Source organism: Polypterus senegalus, chromosome 3 (genome assembly GCF_016835505.1).
Source record: "Polypterus senegalus isolate Bchr_013 chromosome 3, ASM1683550v1, whole genome shotgun sequence".
In the NCBI taxonomy this organism is placed as follows: Eukaryota; Metazoa; Chordata; class Cladistia; order Polypteriformes; family Polypteridae; genus Polypterus; species Polypterus senegalus.
The window spans coordinates 214,021,388-214,044,429 of NC_053156.1; the positions used below are offsets into that span (position 1 = coordinate 214,021,388).

Consider the following 23,042-nt stretch of genomic DNA (forward strand, 5'->3'; position numbering starts at 1 on the left):
ATATGAGGATAGTGACAGCACTGTTGCATGGTAATGCATTGTGATGAAGTATTAAATACACAGTGCCCAAGCACCCATATCTAGTCAAAGTAAATGGCAAGTCATACAAAACAACAAGCAAAGAAAACACAAGTTGATGGTGGAAATGTTGCAGACACCTGCATGACATTCCCAAAATCCAGAAATGATATTTTTTTTTCTTTTCCATGGATATTTTTCATATTGTTTGCTACTGTACAGCATTGGTCACTATTGGCTTCTGTTATATCAAAAACCATTTTCTGTCTCAATTCTGCATAAAAAGATAAGATTAAAATCTTGTCTTTCCTGTTAATACAAACTACATGGGGTAAGTAACATATATGAAAAAAATCTCATTTTTGTGTGAAGTTTACCTTTAAACTCAAGGCAGATATGTCAACAGGCATCAGAAAATCCCGGCTGCCTCACAAGTTTATACAGGGGATCAGTAAGCAGGAGTTCTACACTATGCTTCTTCTGAATGCTAGAAAACTGAACTGAAATTTTGAAAGTTGTTCTTTTAGTGCCTCTTGCAAACTCTTGGTGTGACATCAAGCAAATTATGAACTCTGTCACATCCCCAGTGTTGTTTCTGCATTAAGGGCCAGTGGGGCACAGCAATACCAGATGATGAGCAAAATAATAAACTCCCGTCAGTAGTTTAACTTATTATTATAAACTGGTTTTAACATTTCTGAAATATGTTTTCTTAAGCAATTTTTCATCATATTCTTAATGCTTGTTGTTGTTACTTTGTGTAGTAACTGAAATGTGCTGGATCCTTCAGGCACATTTCTGGCTGAAGAGCTGGAACAGTTAGCCATGCAGTGCTCTATATACCCTTGGATTTGTATTTCTGTTTTGGGCTTTTTCCAGTTAAGTCTATGCTGCACATGCCAGAAAAGATGCATAAAGTGTATATTAAAATGTCCTCCCTCAAAGGTAGCCACAGTAATTTGGATCAATATCAGGAATACATTGTTCACAAGACGTGCTGCACCTTGATTTTCATCTACTGCTGTGGGCTGAAATAATTTTAAAAAGCCATAAAGGAAGCCTACATTTGCTAATTCCACTTTATCATAATAATAATTCTTTACATTTATATAGCATTTTTCTCACTTGTGAAAAAGATGACAGGAGTATGATAGTGCAGAGTCCTGGTAAGGAAAGAACTGGTACACATGTACACAATAATCTTTTTTAAATTGTCTGCGTGCTGACTAGCAATTACCCTGCTGCATGGTAACTGGCATGGTAACGTGTTCTTTTCATGTTATCGTGGCATGTTCTTTTTCACTTCAAAGCTGTTCAGTTCTAAACTTGGTGTTGCTGTTTCAATTTAGGCAGTTCACAGCCAGTACATTTTCCTGGGAAGTGAGTGGTTATGAGATTCTCACTTTACTTGAACGTTTAAATCACTGTGGCTATATTTTGGTAGATGATGACAATGTCAAAGGGGTATCAAAATGATCTGAAGTACAGTGTCCAATTATCTTATTAACAGTTTGCATTTTATGATATCACAAATTGACCTTGTATACATTTTAAGATGTGAAATTGGTTTAGAGATATCTCAAAATCACTTTCCTACATATTAATAATCTTAAAAATACATTTAATAATTGACAAAACAAAATAAACACAACATATTTACAATAACACAAATCACAACTTTGAAAGTTCAGTGATGCTTTTAAATAAAGTCAGTGCTGCATACTGTATCTCACTTGGCTTACTAAAGGTTTCATTAATTTGAAAAATCATTTTCAGTATTTGTCTGTTTTCTGGATCAGCAGTAAAGGTGGTTAGTTCAGGAGAATAAAACCAGTTTTTGGTTACTGAACATGAGATTGCCTGGGCAAGACTGCTTGTTCCTGGAGAAGCCAGTACTTCAGGAGATACATGCTGAGGCTGAGAAGAGATTGTCTAGAGTAAAACCATGGATTTCGCATTTTGGCAGACAGAATAGGTCCTGTGGTCATCCTCTTTCTCATAATTCTCAAAGTCACATTCGACATTGCTGTAAGCACGTACCTGGAGCGGCTGCTGCTACACTGAGTTCTCTATCTTTTTGGAGCTGCTGAAGTTTTGTCTTCTCCTTCTGCAGCTTTAGATGTCTCTCTGCTTTATTTCTCCCAACATTTGTGTTTCATGGAGTTTCCATTCACTCTCATGTTTGTAAAATCTTGGTAAACAGTTTTAGCTTTCAATGGTTAAATATTTTTGCTTGAACATCATTGTATCATATTTCAAATGGGTTTCAGTACTGTATACATGTGTAATCAATCTTCAGTGCCTCTTATCAACCAAAGTCTCTTACTGCACCTGTAGTGTCTGTATATTTCCTTTGCTGACAGTTTCTGAACTTGACTGAGTGGACATTAGTTGCTGGACATCAGGCGCTATGAATCCCTTGAGTTAATGAGCAACACAAGACAAATAAGGTTAGATGAGATGCTGCTTCGAGTTTTCACTGTAGCAGCTCCTTAACACTAATAATCAAAATGCATTGATTATCATAATATTTAAATAATGAAGATTAAAAATCTTGACATGACACCATTCACCGATCATTGTGAAAACTATAAACAAAATAAAATGTAAAAAGGCCAAAAATTGCTACATATTTATAATCTTACAAAAATATTTAACGGTAGGAAAAAATAGAACACAATACAACAGCATATTTTCAATAAAATTAAATCACAACTTTGAAAGTTCAGTAATGCTTTTAAATAAAGTCAGTGCTACATACCTGGCCCCACTCACCAAGGGGTGCAATAATTTGAAAAAACTTTAAATATCTGCCTGCTTCCTTAGACTAGTGTTTGTCACCATTTCTGCCCTTCCAGTTATCAGCATGCAAGTGAAAAATGCCAGTAAAAGCCTGCAAGCCCTCCTAAAATTACAGGTGGCTCTGTACACTGCATTGTGTACTAGTATGAAAAAGAAAAAAAAGTTTGTTAATGGTCATTTTCATACGATATCTTGAAATGCATTTCATTTATCTCAAAATCAGCAGTTATTTTGAAATATCTTGAAATGTATTTCACAAATCTGGAAATTAAAAGAAGTTATTTTGAGAGATCTGGAAACATAGTGCTGCCTTTTAGACCATCAGAACATTAGAAAAGCCGTGTGCAGTCCAACAAGCTTTTCCATCTGTTAAATTATCCAAAATAACATCAACTCGAGATGTGATGGTCCCTAACGTCCTACTCTGAACTACACTACTTGGTAGTTTATTCCATGTGACTGTGGTTCTTTGCATAAAGAAAACTTTTCTAACATTTGTACAAAACCTACCCTTAACATGCTTCCAACCATGTTCCTGTGTTCTTGTTGCAGAATGTAATTTAAAATAACTACTTGGTCTACCGTATTAATTCATTTTGTACTAATTCTTTTCTTAACTTTTTGTACATTGCAGCAACCTTGGTGGAATGACGTGGGGTGATGTGTTCTGTACCACCTTTCTTCGAGGACCAGAGGTCCGAGTGTTACTAATTGATTTTAAAATAACAACTGGGATCTATTGTACTAATTTGATTCAGAATTTTAAACACAAACATGTCCCCTCTTAAGCTCAGCTTGCTTAAAATGAAAAGGTTCAACTTCTTCAGTCTTTACTCACAACCTATCTCCTGTAGTCCTGGAATCAGCCAAGTTGCTCTTCTCTGAATTTCTCCAGTGCTGCTAGGTCTGTTTTGTAATATGAAGACCAAAAATAAACACAGTGCGCCAGTTGATGCCTCACTAGTATGTTACATAATTTAAGCATAATCTCCCTTGACCTATACTCCACACCTTGATATATAACTTAACACACTAACAGCTTTCTTAATTGCTCCTGTACACTCTCTAGAAGTTGATAGTGACGAGTCCACAATGATCTCCAAGTCCTTCTTAGTAGCAGTACTTTAAAGTTTCAGACTTCCCATTGTGTATTCAGAGACCAATGTGTGCTCAGTGCTGCGAATGCACGATTCCAGCAATCACGTTAAAAAATAAATGGCTTGCTATTTGAAATCATTCAAAAATAACGTTACAGAACATTTTCAAATCCGCTCAGTCCAATTCTGCATTTTACGGGAGTATATAAGTCCCCACTGCTGCTTTTTTATCAACACTTAGGTACAAATAAGTTGTATAGAAATGTTTTTTTTTTTTGTAATTTACGTATGATTGAAATGTTTGTTTTTACTTTTCTCAAGAAGGCAACATCAACACGTTAAAGATAAACAACACCAATTCATTACAAAATACACCTGGTAAATACTGTTTTATTACATTAGGTACGAACCTTAAGAAGTGCTGCTGCAGATCCTGTCGCAGAGTTAAGAAACGCGACTTTCCTTCACTTTGTTCGCAGAGTTAAGAAACGCGACTTACCTTCACTTTGTTTTCCATCATTTATGTCAATCATACAAAGGCAGCAGGAACTGCGATACTTTTCGTTCAGGTCCACCTTCGAGCAGCTGCCTCTGCTCCGACAGACATCAAGTGGCCACCTTTTGCCCGGTGAGGTTTGAACCAATCGTGTTACACGCTGAGCTCTGACGTAACGAACGGGGCTCAAGTGACAGAGCGCTCGCACGCACATAATCAAGTGCGATTATTTTACGGTCGTATTACTTGTGGATGCGTTTATATCGTTCGCCTTTTACTATAAAGAATAAAACGTAGTATGAATCATGCCCCTCTGCATTAGTCCAAATGAAGCCTGCGTGCAACGACTACACTTGCTGGAGAGCAAACTCCGCGTGAGTATGATAAACACCGTATGGGACTGACAAGAGAAAAACAAGGGATTAACGGGGAGACGGCGACATCAACACGACGCCGGCGTGCAGGAGCCGAATTTAGGGGTTGAGTCAGGGCCACCGAGAAGAAAAGCAGTGGCTGTACTGGTCGTACGATCCATTTAACACATCTTGTTTTATTTTATATTACAGAGAAAAGAAGAGCGGATTGCAGAGCTGGAGACTGAAAATGCCTTGATGCACCTCAAATTATCTGAAGTAACATTTTTTTTCCTTTGCATTCTGCTTATTGTAATTTCTATCGAGGGCATTGAAATTCTGTTTAGAATTGTTGCCAGTCTTCTACTATAGCAGATAGGATAGATTCTGTCTCCATGTGTCCCAAAAATTAGATTTAGCAGGTTCAGTAAAAGGATATATGAGTAAATGTAATTAATGATTAAGTTTATGTGACATGATGCAGAGAAGCACATTAACTACACTTTCTAAAATACTGTACCTTTTTTTCCATTTTTTTAAAAATACTGTACTGTACCCTTTCTAAAATACTATATGTCTGGGTAATACACCCTTCCCACATTCTGGAGTGGCAACTTTCAACTGTCTTATCTACTTTAATAAAAGTCATGTAACACCCACAACATCATGGAACACCCTCTTGAATCAGCTAACCCCTCCACATCCCTAATCTTAACCATAGATGTAGTCAAACATTTGATGGGTGTTTCACAATTAATGTTGGGGCATTACACAACAGACCTCATAAGTACTGCAGGCTGGAATTCAACTGTTTGTCTGGTTGCTATTTCTCTGCCATTCCAATAAAAGGCACATCAAAAACATTTTTAGTAATAAAATGCATTGAAATCACATTTCAATTGATGGCTTATCACAAACATTAGTACTGCTTTTACAAATCCCATACCACGTGGCATATAACAGAAAGATAAACATTGCATGGTGCACTGCAAATGTTCACTTCTGAGGTGTATATTGATTAGTTTGATTTCAACCCATCTTAGATAGGTAGCACAGCTAGTTATTTAGAATTCCAGATTTCACTTCTAAAATAACAGAAATGTGCCAACACAAATCTGTGACTTCATGTCCAGTAAACAAAGATGTCTTGTACTAAAATAAACTTTCTAGGTGTTTCACCTCTTTCATATTATTTATAATTAGAGATTTTGATCTAAAAAAAGGAAAATTTGCTGCAAAAAAGCATCAGTTGCATCTTGCACTTATTAAACAAACTGTTCTTCCTGTGGTAATTTATCCATTTGCATTCTGAACCTACTTTAGCATGGTACAAGGCAGGAGACAATCTTAGGAGGGATGCCAGGAAACTGCTGCTCATATATTCTGTAATTAGGGTACTTTAAATGTACCAGTTAGCTTAATATACATATCTTGGAAGTGGAAAGAAAGTAGACAGCCCAGAAAAGACATTTAAGAAATTTTACAAAACATATGGAAAACTATTACATCTGCCTTATCATTCAAAGAAAGACTTAGTTGAGAAACAAAAATTCAAGACAGCAGCACTGACCACAGATGCAATTTAATGTTGCACTGTAAGTAACCTATCCACTTTTTGAACTCACTTGTTTCATTATAGGGACAATAGGAGTCAGGGTAGATATCGACTCTAAATTAGACACCAGTCCATTGCAGAGAACAAAAATCCTGACCAGTGTAGAGTCTCTGGTTAATGTGACATGCAGGCATTGGGGATATGGGGGAAAAGCCTACAGACATGGGGAGAATGTGCAAACTCCATAGGTATTGTGGACAGCCATTATTCAAAGCTAGGTCTCTGGAATGTTGTGGCAAGTGATCAAACCATTGTACCACTGTGCTGCCCTAATGTGAATAATACTGAGTTAAAATTTCTTGCATAACCTGCAAGAATATAACCTGTAGTATATTTTTAGATGTGCAACTTAGCATGCATCTTTTTTATTAATGTTTTATTTTCCTTACTACAAACACTGCAAAGCAGAGGTCACATTTTAAATTACTGTATTTGTATTTACTTAATACTTTGTTTTTAAACAAACATCTTAATTTTAACTTTTTAAATCTGAATTATTGTGCTTGTAGTCAGTGAAATTGTCATTGCATTTCTGATTACTAAACCATTGGCTGCTTATAATTATGTAATTGTTAAAACCCTATTTTGGTATTTAACCATGCACTGAGTAGGGTCCACTGTTTAATGTTACAGTGTTACGGAAAGCTTGAAAGAGGCAATGAAGAGAAAAGTCGCCTTTGCCAGTTATATGAAGAACAGAAGACCTGCAAGAGAATTCTAATGCAAGCTGTCTCCAGGCTGTTGGAAGAAATTCAGGTACTGGAGAAGCCCTGAGTTTTAGCATAACCTGGCATAGTAGTGGCTTTGATGGTAAGGATCTGTGCTGGCAACTCGAATGTTGCTGGTTCACATCTTGTTACTGCAAGAATAGATCCTGTTCTTAACCTGAAAATTGCTCCAGGGGCACTGTAAAATGGCTGACCCTGCACCCTGACCTCCAAAAAAAAAATGGCATTGCATTAACAAAATACAGTCAGGTCCATAAGTATTTGGACAGTGATACAATTTTCATAATTTTGGCCTTGTACACCACCACAATGGATTTGAAACAAATAACAACAACAACATTTATTTATATAGCACATTTTCATACAAACAGTAGCTCAAAGTGCTTTACATATTAACGAATAGAAAAATGAAAGACACAATTATAAAACAAAATAAATCAACATTAATTAACATCGAATAAGAGTAAGGCTCAATGGCCAGGGGGGACAGAAAAAACAAAAAAAACTCCAGACGGCTGGAGAAAAAATAATCAATCAATATGTGATTGAAGTACTATATACTGTATAGTTTCAGATTTAATTCAAGGGTTTTAACAAAAAATATGGTAAGATCTGTTTAGAAAAGACAGACATTTTTATACATGGTCTTCCTATTTTCAGGGACTCAAAATATTTGGACAAATATACACAATAATAAGTATAATCATCATGTTCAATATTTAGTTGAAAATCCTTTACAGTTTTGCCTCATTGTTCATTTGTACTGTAAAGCATTGTCCTATAACTTTTGTAGCATTTGGCTGAATCGGAGTAGATAGTATAGCCCTATACACTTCAGAATTCATCCTGCTGCTTCTGCCAGCAGTTATATCATTAATACACATTAGTAACCGATTTCCATTCTCAGCCATGCATGATCATGCGCTAAAACTGTCCCCACCATGTTTCACAGATGAGGTGGTATTCACCAGATCATGAACCATTTCTTCTCTCCATACTCTTCTCTTTCCACCATTCTGGTATATATTGATCTTAGTTTCCTTTGTTCAAAGGGCATTGTTTTAGAAATGGACAGGATTTTAAAAAATGTTTTCTGGCAAAAATCTCATCTGTTCTTCCTATGCTTGAGGCTTACCAGTAGTTTGCACCTTGTGGTAAGCCCTCTGTCTTGACTTTCATGAAGTGTTCTCTTGATTGTAGGCCTTAGTATTGAAAGTCCTACCTCCCAGAGAATGTTGATGATTTGGCTAAATGTTGTGAAGGGGTTCTTCTTCACCAAGGGCACATTTCTGCAGTTATCCAGTACAGTTGTCTTCTGTGGTTTTCCAGACCTCCTGGTGTTGCGTGTTGCTGAGTTCACCAATGTGTTCCTTTTTTATAAGAATGTACCAAATGGTTGATTTGACCACTCATTATATTTCTGCTGTCTCTGCAAAGGGTTTGTTTTGTTTTCGTTGGGCTGTTTTTACTTGCATGAGTGGCTCTTTGGCCCTTATATTTATATGTGACTTGGATTCAATTCCACATTTTTTACCTGCTTAATAGTTAATGAAATAATGAGGAAACTGCTCCCACCTAGATGGAACAGTTTGTCATATACTTTTTAGTCCCTGGAAAAGGGTTCCTAAATGGCTCATACAGTATTTTTGGCAAACTCCTTAAATTAAATCTACACATCAATCACATAATGATTGCTTAATTTCAAATCCACTGTGGTGGCATACAGAACCAAAAATATTTAAATTGTGTCACTGTTCAAATACTTAGGGACCTGAAAAAAAAAAAAAAATCAAAATAATGTTTTTCCCAAACCAAAAATGTAATTTTGCTAAAGTTGAACATTTACTTTTTAAGAAAGCAATTGACTGATGTGTTAAGAATAGTTGGTAATAATACTCATTACAGTATTTTTTTCTTTTACAGATCCTTAAGCAACATGTAAAAGATCTGTACCACACTTATGTTACATTCTATGAAGAACTTCAGAAGAAAAGCCAGGATTTCCTCACCGAAGTTACAGCAGCCAGTGAAAGCCTGAAGGTGCACTGTTTTGGTCAAAATGGTAAATTGCTAAACTCTTTGTAGTCCACGCTGATCATTGGATGTTGGGGTAAGGTTACTAGCCCTTGAGACTGACCCTCTACTTCTGAAGGCCAACTACAGAGCCTAATACATGGTTAGTGATGTGTCTTAAAAGCCCTTTCTGGGTCTTCAAATAAAAATAACTATTTTATAATTTCACATATTGTGACATGAAAATATTTGATGGTTGTCAATTTAAACTACAACAGTGATGGCAGCATTAGTAATTTAAAACTACTTTGATATGCTTACTTATTTAATGAGGAGCTAGTATGAGCGAGACTCAAACGTAGGATTCAGTTTTTGATTTAGTGGAATAGTGCAGTGAAACATTGGAAGTTTCAGGCTAGATAATCTTTGATTTTTTAACACAAATTTTGCCCAGTTACTTCTTCAAGATCACATTAAAATTGGTATTTTGCTTAAACTTGTAGATCCTATAGTGTATTTGTTTTAAATATGCTAAGTTCTGGATTTTCCCAGTTAAAGTATAAAGTAGCAATTTCATTATAATATTTTGTTTTCAAAGCATTTCTAATAAAGGTCCAGTCTGAGAAGCATTATGAATCATTACAGAAAAGACAATTATCAACGTTTAAAAGAAACTCAGCAGGACACATTTTGGGCCGTGCTAATATCCCCATGAGTTTTTAGTATGAAGTGCAGGCTCTTCACGATTCTGTAACACACCATACCAAGCACACTGAATTGAATTCAGGGTTATGGGATTTTTTAAGTTAGTAGTTAGCCAGTTAATGAAATATGCAAAAAATAATCATAACAATAACAATACAGTGTGTACTGAAGCATCACTTTTCAGTATTGTTTTCTTGGTTGTTAACATGCTTAGTCCACATATGTATGCTAGAATCATATAACATGTATATTCAATGTTGTCAGTAGTAGTTGAAATGGACAGAAAACCTGATATTTGTTCACAGTAGTTAAACTGTGACACTCATGCTGACATTTCTAGACACTCCGCTGAGTGAAAAATTTGTTTCCATACTGTGCTGAATGTCAACAATGAGTTTGTACTCCTGCTAAATTTTCAACCCACAAAAAATTAATAACATACACTTCCTTTGTTTGGTGCAAACAAAAAAGGGGCAGCCATGTTAACAAACCCAAATATTAGCCAGACCTGTTACGCTAATTTTGAGATACAAGTTAAAGAACAAAGTCCACAAAGGCCCTTATTTCACATGTTCTTGCTAGCATATACACATTGGTTATTTCATCTGAGCTCAAACATCATATATACAGTATATAAACTGCTCAAAAAATTAAAGGAACACTTTGAAAACACATCAGATCTCAATGGGAAAAAGAAATCCTCCTGGCTATCTATACTGATATAGACTGGGTAATGTGTTAGGAACGAAAGGATGCCACATCGTTTGATGGAACTGAAAGTGATCAACCTACAGAGCCCTGCATTCAAAGACGCCCCAAAAATCAGAGTGAAAAAATTATGTGGCAGGCTAGTCCATTTTGCCAAAATTTAATTGCAGCAACTCAAAATTGTACGCAGCACTTTGTATGGCCCCTGTGTTCTTGTATACATGCCTGACAACATCGGTGCATGCTTCTAATGAGATGACAGATGGTGTTGTGGGGGATCTCCTCCCAGATCTGGACCAGGGCATCACTGAGCTCCTGGACAGTCTGAGGTGCAACCTGGTGGCATTGGATGGACCAAAACATAATGTCCCAGAGGTGTTCTATTGGATTTAGGTCAGGAAAGTGTGGTGGCCAGTCAATGGTATCAATTCCTTCATCCTCCAGGAACTGCCTGCATACTCTCACCACATGAGGCCAGGAATTGTCGTGCACCAGGAGCCACTGTACCAGCATAGGGTCTGACAATGGGTCCAAGGATTTCATCCTGATACCTAATGGCAGCCAAGGTGCCTTTGTCAAGCCTGTAGCGGTCTGTGTGACCCTCCATGGATATGCCTCCCCAGACAATCATTAACCCACCACCAAACTGCTCATGCTGAATGATGTTACAGGCAGCATAATGTTCTCCATGGCTTCTCCAGACCCTTTCACTTCTGTCACGTGCTCAGGGTGAACCTGCTCTCATCTGTAAAAAGCACAGGGCACCAGTGTTGCATCTGCCAATTCTGGTATTCTATGGCGAATGCCAATCGAGCTGCATGCTGCTGGGCAGTGAGCTCAGGGCCCATTAGAGCACATGGGGCCCTTGGGTCACCCTCATGAAGTCTTTCTGGTTGTTTGGTCAGAGACATTCACACCAGTGGCCTGCTGGAGGTCATTTTGTAGGGCTCTGGCAGTGCTCATCCTGTTCCTCCTTGCCCAAAGGAGCAGATACTGGTCCTGCTGATGGGTTATGGACCTTCTATGGCCCTGTCCAGCTCTCCTAGAGTAACTGCTTGTCTCCTAGAATCTCCTCCATGCCCTTGAGACTGTGCAGGGAGACACAGCAAACCTTCTGGTAATGACACGTATTGATGTGCCATCCTGGAGAAGTTGGACTACCTGTGCAACCTCTGTAGGGTCCAGGTATCACCTCGTGCTACCAGTAGTGACACTGACTGTAGCCAAATGCAAAACTAGTGAAGAAACAGTCAGAAAAGATGAGGAGGGAAAAATGTCAGTGGCCTCCACCTGTTAAACCATTCCTGTTTAGGGGGTCATCTCATTGTTGCCCCTCTAGTGCATCTGTTGTTAATTTCATTAACACCACAGCAACTGAAACTGATTAACAACCTCCTCTGCTACTTAACTGACCAGATTAATATCCCATAAGTTTCATTGACTTTATGCTATACTCTGATTAAAAAGTGTTCCTTTAATTCTTTTGAGCAGTATATATATACTAGCCATGTGCGCCCAAATACGTTGCGCATGTTAAAGTTGTCTGTGAAGGGCTCTCTGTTTAAATGCGGCTGCTAGTCGTGAACTGGGCCCTTCGTCGCACAGCATTATGATTTTTCATAAGGGAAACAAAATTACAAAAGAAAACCCTTGGATATTGATTCGATAAGAACGGCATACTCGGAATCACTTTCCGAATCGTAATTATCTGGTGGTGTAGGAGCATTTCTGCTTCTGTCCGTTCACAGTCCTTCTCGTTTCCACGACGCTGTCGTTTCCTCTCACGATGTCTTCTCAACCTTTCTCCAATCTCGCAGGTTAAATAGGGATCACTTCACTGACATGTACGCAAGCCACGGTACTGTGAGACGCGCAGCACTCGCCGGCTACAATGTAACAATACTAATTTCCAGAACGTCGTGTTACGTTGTCATTCATTTTACCCACTGTCTTTCTTTCATTCATATGTTACGTCGGCATGTACCTTTTACCTTCGGCAATTTTATTCTCTAACCAGTCCTGAGGAGCTAACCAGCGTAACACTGTCCATCACCCCCTTTCGTTATTCCGGCACATTGTTGACATTCGTGAGTAACAACAACGTACTAAACTGGAAGGTGATCTACGATGCGGAATTCGGACAAACAAAGATCAAGATCTAAATGAAGATCTCTTTAGTTAATTTAAAACACAACAATTTGTTTAGTTTGAATGTCTGTGTTTTGAGGTGTGACTGGAGTACTACAGCCTTCAGTAGTATAAGCCTGGAGGAGAATCTTAATGCAATGCCTATGTTTTAGCTGTCTCTCTACTGCCATCTAGTGCTTCTTCTTCTAATTCATTCGCGGACAAACAAAGATCAACATCCAAATGAAGATTATATATATATATATATAGAGATGTATATTATATATATATATATATATATATATATATATATATATATATATATAATATTTTAATCAGTATGCTGCTGCTGGAGAATGTGAATTTCCCCTTGGGATTAATAAAATATCTATCCATATATCCATATATATATATATATATATATATATACTAATAAAGGCAAAGCCCTCACTGACTCACTCACTGACTGACTGACTGACTGACTCATCACTAATTCTCCAACTTCCCGTGTAGGTAGAAGGCTGAAATTTGGTAGGTTATTCCTTACAGCTTCCTTACAAAAGTTGGGCAGGTTTCATATCGAAATTCTACGCATAATGGTCATAACTGGAAGCTGTTTTTCTCCATTTACTGTAATGGAGATGAGATTGAAACCCGTGGGCGGAGTTTCGTGTGACATCATCATGCCTTCACGTAATCACGCAGTACATAGAAAACCAGGAAGACCCCAAAAGCACTGAAGAAAACATGCATTATATAATTGAGAAGGCAGCTAAACAATAAGAAGCGAAGCGAAAGTGACATATACAACCATATTCATGAGTTCTGCTACTTGAAACAAAGCATGATGTAAACCTACACTTTAAATTAAGTTCATAGACAGGCTACGCTGGCGTTTGTAATTTAGTGCCTGCCCATATAAGGCCGTCCGTCAGCGCAATCCAATAGCAAACTGCCACGGGTGAAGGACTGTGCTTATGCAGAGGAAGATGAGATGGTCAGGGTGGTGTTTGGCACAAACTCAGCGAAACTGCGAGAGAAAGTTTTAAGTGCCAGGACTAAGGTAACATTAAATACAGCCATGGACATAGCACGAGATGGCACCAGCACAGCTGGGAAACTTCGATGCATGTACACCGAGCGGCTCACGTGAACTGACGCAGTGCACAGACAAAAAGCAACAGTTCCAAAGAGTGCTGAACAAAAAACGAATTACACAATTGAAAAGGCAGCAAAAATATGAAGCGCCTGATACATACAAGCATATTCATAAATCCAGCTACTGTGGAAACAAAGCACACGGTGGAAAAAGTCAATGTCCCGCTAAAGGAAGACAGTGTAAAAAAACCGTGCATGCAGTGTGTCAGGTCTCAGATAAAGAAGAAGACGAGCTGTTTATTGATGCAGTAAGAAACGAATCGATGAATGAAACCTGTCATCTTTACAACGATTGACAAACACGGAATGTAACTTGAACAAACACATCCTACAAATACGAACCTGATTGAAAGAAATAATGATAATCAAATCCTTGATGACAGCAACACTCAGTAACACTCACAAAACAAATACTGTATATTGACAGTCATGTTACGTTATTTTTAAAATGTTCCCTTTTCTTTTCTAGCTTTTTAACACACTACTCTCGCTGCATACGCTGGTATATATATATATATATGTATATATATACCCGATCTACATACTCGAATAATGGATACTTTATTCGCCATCAATGATTGTTTTGGTAAAGCCATACTCAGTGTATTCATTAGATGAACGGTAAAAAAAGCGAGGGAGGATGACTTATTGAGGCATGCAGGCTGTAGTGCGGCGTCAACTCTATCTGAATTGCGCGATCACATTTGAAAAATATATCTTTTCAAGTTCTATTTAGTCCATATGTGTCAAACTCAAGGGCGCGGGCCACATCCGCCCGCGTAATTATATCCGCCCGCGAGATCATTTTATATACTGTATTATTGTTATTAATGGCCCGGTATATGAAGCGCTGGTAACACAATAAACTACAGATCCCATAATGCAGCGCTTCAGCTGCCTTGCTGAACACTTACGCGTTAATCAAGTCTAGCTTATGATGCTGCAAGTTATTGCGAAGCTAGCTCACCGATGCTGAAGAGAAAAGTTGATTCTGAAAATAGAGCCTTTAAAACCGATGGGAGGCTGAGTATATGTTTACTGAACCCGTGTGTCTCATTTGTGGAGCTAATGTGGCTGTAATTACAGAATTTAATCTAAGACGGCACTATGAGACAAAACATCAGGGTAACCTGAAAGACCTGAATGCAATGCAGAAGATACAGAAAGCAGAAGAATTAAATAAGAATCTGACACTTCAGCGGACGTTTTACCGTGCACAATCACAAAGTGATTTCAAGTGAAGCTGCTTTTATGGGAGACACAAATGCACCAGTGCAACTTGCCCCACTTTCCCTGTTGCCAAGTAATGTTAAACCAACTCCGCACTACGGTGTTCCCAAATACGCACTTTGCTGATAAACTGAGCGCACTGAGTTTGCACGGCGCTTTGGTGACTTTGAAGAACAAAAAGTCCGTCTACATGCGGCTCGAACCTTGTGCATGTTTGGTAGCACATATCTGTGTGAGAAGCTCTTCTCAGTGATAAAGACTAACAAAACAGCACACAGGAGTCGCCTCACTGATGAGCACCTGCAATCCATCCTGAGAATCTCCACAACACAGAACCTCACACCAAACATAAACGAACTTTGCCAAAAAAAGATGCCAGGCGTCCAGCTCTAAAATGACATATGAGCAAAGACAACTGAATGATTTGATTTGTTATTGCTGAAAGGAACACATTTTATTTATATTTCCAGGTTTTGTTATGCAGCATGTTCATATTTGAATTTGTATAATTTTGACAGGATATATTTTTATGGAGAGCAAAATCTTTTGGGATATTTAAAATCTAAGTTTATTTTTTATATAAAATTACATAAGAGTAAAGAAATTTGAATGTTTCTTCTTTTAACGTTTACTTTATTTCTAACTTGTATAATTTAGACAGGATATATTTTTATGGAGAGCAAAATATTATAAGTTGTTTAAGGTTTGAGTTGATTTATTCAGGAATAATATTCCTGTCTGTTTTTACCATTCCTACCAAAGATATTTCTGTCGACTAAATAAAAATTCCTTCTATTTAAAATTTAAATACGATAGTTCATAATATCCACGCAGACTTGCACGTAAGAGCGGGAGTTATCCGTTTTAACAAGCAGCATATTGCACTGATACGAAATAGCTGTGTGTGTATATATGTAGATATGTATGTATATATATATGTGTGTGTGTATATATATATGTGTATATGTATAGATATGTATATATATATGTTTATGTGTGTGTGTAAATATATATATATATATATATATATATATATATGACAGCAACACTCATCACTCACAACAGTGACAAAACAATTACATTGACAATCATGTTACGTTATTTTCAAAATGTTTCCTTTTCTTTTTCATTGCTTCTTTAACACACTACTTCTCCGCTGCGAAGCGTGGGTATTTTGCTAGTACACTAATAAAAGGCAAAGCCCTCACTGACTGACACACTCACTCACTCACTCACTGACTCATCACTAATTCTCCAACTTCCCGTGTAGGAAGAAGGATGAAATTTGGCAGGCTTATTCCTTACAGCTTACTTACAAAAGTTAAGCACGTTTTATTTCGAAATTCTACGCGTAACGGTCGATAATGGTCGACAACATCTTCCATGTTGAACTTTCTTATTTATGGCCCCATCTTCACGAAATTTGGTAGGCGGCTTCCCTGCGCTAACCGAAACCGATGTACGTACTTATTTCGATGGTATGACGCCACTGTCAGCCGCCATATTGAACTTTCCAACGTCACTAATTTTCCAACTTCCCATGTAGGTAGAAGGCTGACCCCATCTTCACGAAATTTGGTAGGTGGCTTCCCTGCTCTAACCAAAACCGATGTACGTACTTATTTCGGTGGTATGACGCCACTGTCGGCCGCCATATTGAATTTTCCAAACGTCACTAATTCTCCAACTTCCCGTGTAGGTAGAAGGCTGAAATTTCGCAGGCTCATTCCTTACAGCTTACTTACAAAAGTTAAGCAGGTTTCATTTTGAAATTCTACGCATAATGGTCATAACGATCAAGAACGTCCGGCATGTTGAGCTTTCTTATTCATGGCCCCATCTTCACGAAATTTGGTAGGCGGCTTCCCTGCGCTAACCGAAACTGATGTACGTACTTATTTTGATGATATGATGCCACTGTTGGCCGCCATATTGAACTTTCCAATGTCACTAATTTTCCAACTTCCCGTGTAGGTAGAAGGCTGACCCCATCTTCACGAAATTTTGTAGGTGGCTTCCCTGCACTAACCAAAACCGATGTACATACTTATTTCGGTGGTATGACGACACTGTCAGCCGCCATATGGAACTTTCCAACGTCACTAATTCTCCAACTTCCCGTGTAGGTAGAAGGCTGAAATTTGGAAGGCTCATTCCTTATGGCTTACTTATAAAAGTTAAGCAGGTTTCATTTTGAAATTCTACGCATAACGGTCAACAAAGTCCGCCATGTTGAACTTTCTTATTTATGGCCCCATCTTCACGAAATTTGGTAGGCGGCTTCCCTGCGCTAACTGAAACCAATGTACGTTCTTATTTCGGTGGTATGACGCCACTGTCAGCAGCCATATTGAACTTTCCAACGTCACTAATTCTCAAAATTTCCGTGTAGGAAGAAGGCTGAAATTTGGTACTTATTTCGGTGGTATGATGCCACTGTCGGCCGCCATATTGAACTTTTTAACAGTCTTTGTTACTTATGGGCCCATCTTCAAGAAATTTGGTACACGGGTTCCCAATGCTAACTGAATCCTACTTACGTACATATATATGTCCATAGCCTGCAGCTCAGTCACCGTGTGAGGCGGCGTCGGGTCCCCCATCCCAACGCCTCCCACGTTGTTGGCTGCCTGCCTATATAAGGCCGTCCGTCGCTCCAGTCTCTTCCTTCCCTTCCTTGCTTCGCCACGGGATTCACGTCTCCCTGCTGATAACTACAGCCTTTTTATTTAATCCATGGCTTCTCCGCTGTTTTATTGTTCATTTATTACGATTATAGTTATTGTGTAGGTATTTTAGACTTACTTTACATTGTTCAGGTACCCATTTCCTTTATCATTCCAACCGTACCCGCATTAACATGTCTATCGAGGTGATCACCATTGATCTTAGAACTGTCACTTACTGAGTGGTTTCCATGCCCGGAGATGGCACCTATCTTTTCCATTCTCTGTGTTACAAATTGCAAGACCATATCAGGCTCACTCTTGATATCTGGAGAAACATTGTGTCTTATGTATTGAATGACTGGGACAGGTTCAAGGTGTGGACTGATGACGGTACAGGAGATAATTATAGTACACAGGAGCACTATAAGAGTGAAATGCTTAAGCCCTTCACCTATGGTTCTGCATGTGAGTTGATGGCTGCCTCTGAATTGTTTGGTTGTCGCTTTCAAGTGTACCGAAATGGCCAAATATTTTACACCTTTGGACAACCACCAATGCCTCTTAAACAGCTTAGATTCACAGGTGACGATTTCAGTAGTGGACACTTTGATGTTTATGAATGTTTAAACTCTCAAAAGCTGGATGTGAAGTTATCGATGAAACTGGTTGTATACTTACAACGCTTGACAGATGCCGAATGTCTCTTCAACACAAGTCCTACAAATACTGTCGTAATTGAAACAAACCATGAAACTCAAACTGATTTTGACCGTAGCAATCCAAGCTGTGAGATTTGAAACAAGATTACTGTTCACATGGCCAACTGTATGTTGCATGCTTAAGAGTAAGCTCAGCGCATAGCTTGCTCATATTACAACCGGAGGGCCGAACTCACAATGTGGTATACAAAGAGATCCTTAAGAAGTAATTATTGGTATACAGTGGTGTGAAAAACTATTTGCCCCCTTCCTGATTTCTTATTCTTTTGCATGTTTGTCACACAAAATGTTTCTGATCATCAAACACATTTAACCATTAGTCAAATATAACACAAGTAAACACAAAATGCAGTTTTTAAATGATGCTTTTTATTATTTAGGGTGAAAAAAAATCCAAACCTACATGGCCCTGTGTGAAAAAGTAATTGCCGCCTTGTTCAAAAATAACCTAACTGTGGTGTATCACACCTGAGTTCAATTTCCGTAGCCACCCCCAGGCCTGATTACTGCCACACCTGTTTCAATCAAGAAATCACTTAAATAGGAGCTGCCTGACACAGAGAAGTAGACCAAAAGCACCTCAAAAGCTAGACATCATGCCAAGATCCAAAGAAATTCAGGAACAAATGAGAACAGAAGTAATTGAGATCTATCAGTCTGGTAAAGGTTATAAAGCCATTTCTAAAGCTTTGGGACTCCAGCGAACCACAGTGAGAGCCATTATCCACAAATGGCAAAAACATGGAACAGTGGTGAACCTTCCCAGGAGTGGCCGGCCGACCAAAATTACCCCAAGAGCGCAGAGACAACTCATCCGAGAGGTCACAAAAGACCCCAGGACAACGTCTAAAGAACTGCAGGCCTCACTTGCCTCAATTAAGGTCAGTGTTCACGACTCCACCATAAGAAAGAGACTGGGCAAAAATGACCTGCATGGCAGATTTCCAAGACGCAAACCACTGTTAAGCAAAAAGAACATTAGGGCTCGTCTCAATTTTGCTAAGAAACATCTCAATGATTGCCAAGACTTTTGGGAAAATACCTTGTGGACTGATGAGACAAAAGTTGAACTTTTTGGAAGGCAAATGTCCCGTTACATCTGGCGTAAAAGGAACACAGCATGGCAATGTAGGTTTGGATTTTTTTTTCTCCCTAAATAATAAAAACCATCATTTAAAAACTGCATTTTGTGTTTACTTGTGTTATATTTGACTAATGGTTAAATGTGTTTGATGATCAGAAACATTTTGTGTGACAAACATGCAAAAGAATAAGAAATCAGGAAGGGGGCAAATAGTTTTTCACACCACTGTATTTTCCCTCAGTTTAAAAAGGTTTAATGTTCTCCTAAATAAAACTTTTAAGGCAGTACTTCGCCGCTGCGAAGCGCGGGTATTTTGATATATATATATATATATATATATATATATATATATATTGTGGACTTTAACCCGGACACAGACAGGCGGACATCGTAAGTTCATCCAACATACGTTTATTTTCAATTATTATGTTCCCCCAATGTCCAGGCCTCACAGTCAAAATGCCTCTTTCTTCTGGCCGCCTCCAGTCCTCTCTCCAGCTCCTCCTCTCTTTAGAACAGATCTAAAGACCCTTTTCTAAAGTGTCTTTTAAAAACTTTACTTCTAAACATATGTAAGCCCATCTTTTCTTTCTCTTTTAATGAGTCAATCTCTGCAACTGCCCCCAAATTTATTATTGTACTGTGTTTACATTTACGTTTATTTGCTTGGCCGACTCGTTTATCCAAAGCAACTTACAAAAGAGGTAAACATAATAGAGTAACATTAGGCTAGGTCCTGTTTGTTCAGCACGTGCACTAGGACAGGTAACAAAAGTTGATTGCCAAAAGTGAAAATATGTAATAACTAATAACTTTACAATCATAGATTACAATTGATAAAGCAATTAAACTTAATATCTAACAACAAATTAACCAACAATATAAAATATCACAGAAGAATATTTTTTCAATAAATTAGACAGATATTCATCGAACAGATGGGTTTTCAATTGCTTCTTAAAATACACTGATGGAGTCAGCAGTTTGGATGGAGGTGGGCAGCTCGTTCCACTAACTAGGAACTACACAGGAAAAAAGTCTGGATTGAGACTTGATAACACACAGAGTTGGCATCACCAGACATTCTTCCTTGGAAGACCTGAGTGGGCAAAAAAGAGTATAGCACCTCAACAGTTTATCCATGAATGATAAACAATAGAACTGCAGTCAGAAAAGATAGCTGCTCATCAGTTATGAAGTTGTGTACTTGGTAGTACTTAGCGACAGTGAGCCAAGCTGTACAGAGATGGGAAATTGAACAGAGTGTCTGGCAGGGATCACAAGAAGCTTGATGCTGCCAGATTGAGCTGTAGATGGTGGTCCTTCATTCAAGTTGATATATCAGTAAGACATGCAGAGACTCTAGCAGATGCTGTATTGTCCTCAGGAGGGAATGACAGATATTTGTGTGTATCATCTGCATAACAATGATATGTAAATTTATTACTGTAAAGGTTATTGACATATTCATATTATTCTGTATGTATTTTTTTTTTGATTGTTATTATTATTACTAATTATTTGAGAGTGTGAATAGTGGCTTATGAAAGTGATTGATTATGTTACTGTTAACAGTAAATCAGTAGGGCATCTGTGGGAGTAAGGAACTTGATTCTTACTTGAATTTCTTTTGGATCACTATCCTCTTCTGTTATTTTTTTTTCCTGAGGATTCTCTTGCTACTGGACAAGTGAGCAAACAAACTTCACTGGTTTCTTACTAATGAACTGAACACATTTCTTGACAATGTAGTTGCTCTAGCTCATGTCCATTAAAGACTAAGGTATGCTCCAGACAAATAGATAAAAAGAATACAATCTTAAAACAAAATCAGTTGACACTCCATTGTGTCACATCTATATTATGTAGTGGTTTGTATCATATCTCAAATACATATAGGGTAGGGTGATCAGTGACTCTTTATTTGACCCAGTATAAATGTAAGACTGTCTCTGTATAAGTCGGTGTGGGCCCTGCATTGGAATAGTGTGTCAGATCTTTTAGAACTCTTGTAAAAGGACGGTTTGCTACAGGGAGTGGATAAACCATTTTTTTCAAAGAAACAGACACGAGTAAATCATCGTGGTCTGGGCCAGTCTGTGCTGCCATCTTCTTAATGAATGATACATCTTTAGAAGGATAAATTGAGGTTATTTATTTATTTACTTAATGCAATTTTACAAAGGTATATTATACTACTAGCAAAATACCCGCGCTTCGTGGCGGAGAAGTAGTGTGTAAAAAAAATTAATGAAAAAGAAAAGGAAACATTTTGAAAATAACGTAACATGATTGTCAATGTAATTGTTTTGTCACTGTTGTGAGTGATTAGACATATAAACATATATACAGTGGTGTGAAAAACTATTTGCCCCCTTCCTGATTTCTTATTCTTTTGCATGTTTGTCACACAAAATGTTTCTGATCATCAAACACATTTAACCATTAGTCAAATATAACACAAGTAAACACAAAATGCAGTTTTTAAATGATGCTTTTTATTATTTAGGGTGAAAAAAAATCCAAACCTACATGGCCCTGTGTGAAAAAGTAATTGCCCCTTGTTAAAAAATAACCTAACTGTGGTGTATCACACCTGAGTTCAATTTCCGTAGCCACCCCCAGGCCTGATTACTGCCACACCTGTTTCAATCAAGAAATCATTTAAATAGGAGCTGCCTGACACAGAGAAGTAGACCAAAAGCACCTCAAAAGCTAGACATCATGCCAAGATCCAAAGAAATTCAGGAACAAATGAGAACAGAAGTAATTGAGATCTATCAGTCTGGTAAAGGTTATAAAGCCATTTCTAAAGCTTTGGGACTCCATCGAACCACAGTGAGAGCCACTATCCACAAATGGCAAAAACATGGAACAGTGGTGAACCTTCCCAGGAGTGGCCGGCCGACCAAAATTACCCCAAGAGCGCAGAGACAACTCATCCGAGAGGTCACAAAAGACCCCAGGACAACGTCTAAAGAACTGCAGGCCTCACTTGCCTCAATTAAGGTCAGTGTTCACGACTCCACCATAAGAAAGAGACTGGGCAAAAATGACCTGCATGGCAGATTTCCAAGACGCAAACCACTGTTAAGCAAAAGAACATTAGGCTCGTCTCAATTTTGCTAAGAAACATCTCAATGATTGCCAAGACTTTTGGGAAAATACCTTGTGGACTGATGAGACAAAAGTTGAACTTTTTGGAAGGCAAATGTCCCGTTACATCTGGCGTAAAAGGAACACAGCATTTCAGAAAAAGAACATCATACCAACAGTAAAATATGGTGGTGGTAGTGTGATGGTCTGGGGTTGTTTTGCTGCTTCAGGACCTGGAAGGCTTGCTGTGATAGATGGAACCATGAATTCTACTGTCTGTCATCTGTTCGTCAACTCAAGCTGAAGCGATCTTGGGTGCTGCAACAGGACAATGACCCAAAACACACCAGCAAATCCACCTCTGAATGGCTGAAGAAAAACAAAATGAAGACTTTGGAGTGGCCTAGTCAAAGTCCTGACCTGA

The 23,042-nt window shown here is 38.2% G+C and overlaps 1 protein-coding gene across 2 annotated transcripts in view; it reads left to right on the forward strand.

The window, feature by feature from the left end:
* Nucleotides 1-4,613: 4,613 nt before the first annotated feature.
* The window catches only part of kif25 (kinesin family member 25), a 49,781-nt gene continuing 31,352 nt past the window's right edge, over nt 4,614-23,042 (forward strand). Inside the window, exons 1-4 of one of the 2 annotated variants that reach the window (XM_039748421.1) lie at nt 4,614-4,787; nt 4,980-5,045; nt 7,015-7,137; nt 9,033-9,171. In XM_039748421.1, coding sequence (XP_039604355.1) covers nt 4,719-4,787; nt 4,980-5,045; nt 7,015-7,137; nt 9,033-9,171 — 397 coding nt within the window. In that variant the 5' untranslated portion in view covers nt 4,614-4,718. The remainder of the gene's footprint in view (nt 4,788-4,979; nt 5,046-7,014; nt 7,138-9,032; nt 9,172-23,042) is intronic. The other variant, XM_039748420.1, reaches the window with a different exon arrangement.